The 5,238-nt window shown below is 42.9% G+C and overlaps 1 protein-coding gene across 1 annotated transcript; it reads right to left on the reverse strand.

The window, feature by feature from the left end:
• Positions 1 to 264: 264 nt before the first annotated feature.
• Positions 265 to 4,388, reverse strand: pdgfrl (platelet-derived growth factor receptor-like). Its single transcript, XM_029512805.1, has 6 exons — positions 4,179 to 4,388; positions 3,231 to 3,504; positions 3,004 to 3,155; positions 2,002 to 2,295; positions 1,254 to 1,390; positions 265 to 978 (listed from the first exon to the last, which is right to left on the reverse strand). Exons 1-6 carry the CDS (start codon positions 4,231 to 4,233, stop codon positions 790 to 792), a joined length of 1,101 nt encoding a protein of 366 aa, XP_029368665.1. The 5' UTR covers positions 4,234 to 4,388; the 3' UTR covers positions 265 to 789.
• Between the last annotated feature and the right edge of the window lie 850 nt (positions 4,389 to 5,238).

A 5,238-nucleotide genomic window follows, 5' to 3' on the forward strand; every position in this document is an offset into this window, starting at 1 on the left:
AACCAGATTCTCCTCCTCATGACCAGCTGCAAAACCAGAGAAAGTCTGATGGCTGCAACTCTTCACCAGTATTGCTGTTTAATTTAAATGTAGCACACGACAAAACTGATCACCAAACAGAGAGGCAGGGGTCAGTGTGCGTGTTTTTTTTTTTTTTTTGTTCGTTTTGTTTTTTTTTTGCCTCTCATAATGACACAGGTAATAACATTTTTATCTCCATGTACAATCTTAAAATTAGCATCTAGACCTCATTAATATTCGGTACAGCATTGCTGTCTGGTATTGACTCCACATTTTGCAGACAAAGCCTGCAACAGTTTTGTCTGATCAGATCTTCACAGACATGTTTGGGAGCTTTGAGGTCTAGTGAATGTGGGTGAAAAGCCCTGCAGGGTGATGACTCCTTGCTCCTCTTTGGAATTCAGAGAGCTGCATTTCGTGTTTTGGCTCATTTGTTTGCTGCAAAATTCATTCTCTCACAGCTTTGAGAGTTAGAGTCAATGGACTGTTGGGCATTTAAGATGTGCTGAACCCTCCCTTCCATTGAATATATATTTTTGTGGAAGTCCCTTCATTGTTGCACATGTGAAACTGAAGATTGGGCTGCAGGTTGATGCTTTCAAATTTCAAAATGAACTCAGTGAATTACCAAGCAAGTCTTTATTGTAATTGCCATGTTCACTCTAAAAATACATCCATTTTATGTATGTACATGTTGATTTCCTCTGCTCTCACTGGTTGTTATAGTTATAGCTTGATGTCAGTGTAACACAGGGCCTGCTGTTGGGACTATTCGGAGATGATTTTGACTGTCACGATTGTCTCACCGTGCTGGTTTTTGGCTTTACAGATGTAGTTTCCAAAGTCGATGGTCTCCATGTCCTCTACTGTCAGGACACTTTGAGAGACCCGTGTGGTGTGGCCCATACCCCTGTTCACCAGCCGCCAGGAAGTTAAGATGTGAACAGGACGACGGTCCTACACATTTAAAAAAAAAAAAAAGACTGTTATTGTCCTGATTGTACAACCCTGTTTTAAAATGCTGCAGTTGAATGTCATTAATATTGACAAGTTTTACAGTGATGATGTCAAACAAAAGTCAGAGTAATGCTGTGCCATTGTTGAATGAACTAAACTGAGCCAATGAAATCGCTCAGATCACTGGCCCGCTCCTGATCAGGGCTGTTGGTATCTTCATCAAGGTTGAGTCAGACATTTGAATTTGATTAAATTGATTCAGTGATTCCTCTCACCTGACCAGGGTAAGACCAAATGAAGCTCACATCCACATCTGGCTCTCCCAGTACGGTGCATGTGACGTTCACATTGTCACCTCCTCTTGCAGACCGTGGAAAAGCGCTGAGGCTCACAAATGGTGGACCACTGGGAACTGTCAACACCATTGAGGGAAAGAAAGTGAGTTTATCATCTATAATGTTTTTGTTTGTTTTTGTTTTTTTTACACAGAGAAGTCTGTCTTTCCTCTCCTCATTTATATTCTGATGACCAAGTGTACAAAGCTCCTGTACAAACATACGCAATTTATTGATGAATGATTTGTGGTATTACAACAAACCTCCACCACCTCTCTTCCTCTCTGTCTGCCAGTCAACCATGCCATGGCAGCTCAATTGTACCTCAACCACACATAATTTCCATTTAATAAATCCCCCCCTCCCCTTTTGTAACATCCAGACGGTATGTTTCCATTTCAGCTGGCAAGCATCCACGTACACCAGGCTCAGTGAGGAGGCCTTTGACAGCTCTGAAATACAGGCTTTTCCTGGAAACTGATGAAGAAAAGTACCCACCACTTGATTCATGACTGGGTGAAAATGCCTCCCTCTGTACTTCTTGGCACTTTTAGTCATTAGGGGGGTTTAGATGAATATATATAGTTCAATTTGACAGTTTAACACACAAAAAAAACTGTTGCTGCAGCAGCATCATAACACATTACTGTATTTACAACCATACTGTGGTGTTGGGCTGTATCTTTACCTTCCACGTAGAGCAGCTGGTACTTTGTGGAGACCTGAGGGGTGACTTTGGTCACAGCCTTGCAGTAGAAGACTCCCTGGTGCTCTGGAGCAGGGCTCTGGAGGACAAACCCCTTGGTGGGGTCATAGGTCACCAGGGTATTGTTGGCTGTGATCTCCTCTGCAGGGACTTCCCTGTGCAGGGTCACTTTGGCCTGGGGGTCGGTCACACGACAGGGCACCACAGCTGGACTGTCGGGGCGCAGGTACACAATCTCAAAGTGGATGGCAGATGGGACAAAGAGGTTGTCTTTGTCTGGTTGGAGAAAAAGAAGTGGTGCAAAAATACACCAGAGTGAAAGCATGTCATCTGTGTGGATGTGGTCCTGTACCGTGAAACACGGAAACAACCTTTGAAGGCTGCTATCATTAAGTGATAGTTTCTGCATTCATCACCATTTGAGATTAAACAAGAATGCTCCAAATCTATTGGGAATACATTTATTTATCTTCTTTAAGTTTATTTATACTTACGCTTTACATGTTCTTTTCCTTCAGAGTCTTATGCATAAAAAACCCTGAGTCTTTATCTATGCTAGATTAATATGTCTCTGGAAAGCTTACATTTCTAAGATTGTGCTTTGAATTCTTAGGATATTTTCAGTGGGACATATTAAAGAGGCCTTTAAAGAAGCATACACATGAAACCCACATTTCACTATATAAATACAGCTAAAATACTAGCATGCAGTTGCCATAATTATTTATTAGTACTTGATGAATTGAAGTCTAATGTTCACTGTCCTTTTAGCTCTGTTTGGTCTCCTCCATTGAGCCTTAGCTGCTGAATGCATCAGTGCGTTGAGCAGCTTGTGACTTCCTGTGTGTCTCCACAGCTTGGTGCTGGGCAGGGAGTTACAGCAAGTTTATGAGCAATGGAGGTTGGGGACACATCTGTCCATTCTTTACAACAATCAGCTTTAAAACTACATATTTATTGATCGAATGTTCTGAATTTAATCACCTGTGAAATAGATGTATGACATGTAGGTCCGATCGTAGTCCTTCTCACACTCTGTCCCATCACACACTATCACCCAGCAGCTGTATGTCCCAGTGTCAGCAGCGGAGGGGGACGTCAAGATCAGTTGACTGTATTTGTCACTCTGCTTGATGCTGGAGGCAGAAAGCAAAAGTTTAGACCGTCACATCCATGTCATCCTGACAGCAGGACAAAAGCAGCTGTAGCACCTGAGGCGTGAGTCATTGAAGGTGTCCAGGTAGGTTGGGTACGACCATCCAATGTTGTTGCCTTTACAGCGCAGCTCTACATTCCTCCCAGGCGTCAGCGATGTGGTTGGGCCCAGGCGGAGGAAGCGGCCCTTGTCTAAGACCTGAGTGAGCAGGGACTGGCCTTTCCCTCCTCCATCCTTTGGTCTGGGTTGTCGTAGTTTCACCCGTTTCCCTCCTGGCCTGATGCGGTTGTCTCCTACATCTTTTCTTCTCTTGATTTGTTGGCAGTCACCTGGATATGAGGAAAAAAGGAGAAGGGAGGGGTGCAAAAAGGATAATAAATCAGAACATGCTCAGGCCATAGTTAACAGTGAGCTGCTCCTTGTGTTTCCCTCAGCTGTGACAGCCTGCTGTTAAAACAGGAAGTGGGAAATCCATGTAACTGGCACAAAGTGTCCAGAACCAACATTCTTTCTGCCCATCTCTTTTTCTCAGTGGGAACAGGAAAGAGACAGAAGGAGGTTTGAAATAGGGATTTTTCTGCAGCGTAGACTCTCTGGGTTTGTTGTTGCAGCATTAATGAGGAGAGAAGGTCAACAGTGAAGGCCAGTTAATTAGAAACGCCTGCTGCATGCCTTCCATCCAGCTGTTTTCAGTTTGTTTGCAGAAATGTTCTGCAAAACTTTATACAACCTCAACGAAAACTGCAATTTACATAAAGTGTAGAAAATGTAAATATGGCAGATTGGTGTCAAGTAGCCACTGTTTGTCTTTGTCAATTTAGACTGAGATTTACTTCTTTGTGAAGCCATCACACAGGCTGGGCCGCACGCACAATTTTTATACAACCATTCATGATCTAATCCTCCTTCCATTTCCAGATTACACTCGCGCGCTCACGATGAAAAAAGCAGTTGTTTTTCCTTCTCTCGTAAATCTGCGAGATAAATATAGAGACTTACTCACCATTGTGGAGCTCCAGCCACAGCAGCGCAAGGCACAATACCACCCAGGTCTTCATGATGTTCTGGTCAGAGGAGTGAGTCCTCTTCAGGGCCGGAGAGATCAAGGAGGTTTGGTGAAGGCTGAGAAAAGAGGTCTGAATCAGAGCTTCGCTGGAACTCTGCAGGCTCCAGCTGCCCTGTTTAGATTTCCAGCTCCATCCTCCTCACAGACTGAGAGGAAAAAGGAAAATAAGTTCAGAGTCCCTCTGTTTGCTCTCTCTCCTCAGACAAGAATCTTACACTCTGGCGCCCTCTGCTGCTCTTGCTTTTTGAAGACCCAGTCCACAATGAAGAAGCATTTTAAGATGCCCCAGCTGGACTGTCCCTGAAGGGGTCATGTCTCACATGTCCTGCACGCCTGTCCTGGTCCTAGGTAGTGACGTCACCGCAGGTGCTTTCCCTTTAAGTGCTCTGGGTGTGACATGTAACACATTTAAGGCCCAGAGTGAAACAGCAGTTTGCTTCCATTTGTAATTCCCCCTTTAATGTTTCCTTTTATGGTTTAAAATAATGAATACTGGTGTTCAGGATGTGCCTTAAAATACATTTTGTGACACAGAAAAATGCCACCTAGTTGACTGAAGTCATCAAAAAGTAGTTCTAATTTTGTCCAGCATTGCTTTACCTCAGACTGAGTTAAAGTTCTGCAAAGTTAAAATATTTAAGATTCATGACCACTGAATTAGAGCTAATTAAAATGTATAGTGTCATTATTGAAGGATTGTCGTACCTCTTTTTGCAGGATCACCCAGGAAACTAAATGTATTTATTTATGTTTCACAGATGTTTTGTCTATGACAGCCAGCATATGTTTAAGGCTCTGTAATGGGGTAGAAAAATCAAGTTCAAAAGCTGAGCGTAAGAATTTAAGGATATTTGTTACTGGCCACATGATGGTGCTATCTGGAAAACAGTAATAATAATAAACAGTTGTTTGGTGGTTTATGGCATATAGCTCCATCTACAGTCACTAAAATGTGATGCACAGTTTTTGAATTTAAAAAGTAATCTCAAACACTGTC

Source organism: Echeneis naucrates, chromosome 10 (genome assembly GCF_900963305.1).
Source record: "Echeneis naucrates chromosome 10, fEcheNa1.1, whole genome shotgun sequence".
Classification (NCBI taxonomy): Eukaryota; Metazoa; Chordata; class Actinopteri; order Carangiformes; family Echeneidae; genus Echeneis; species Echeneis naucrates.

Coding starts and splice junctions, on each gene's coding strand:
- pdgfrl (XM_029512805.1), bottom strand. CDS start 4,233: ATGAAGACCTGGGTGGTATTGTGCCTTGCGCTGCTGTGGCTGGAGCTC. Junction 3,505..4,178: donor GTGGCTGGAGCTCCACAATG/GTGAGTAAGTCT, acceptor CCTCATATCCAG/GTGACTGCCAACAAATCAAG. Junction 3,156..3,230: donor TTCAATGACTCACGCCTCAG/GTGCTACAGCTG, acceptor TTCTGCCTCCAG/CATCAAGCAGAGTGACAAAT.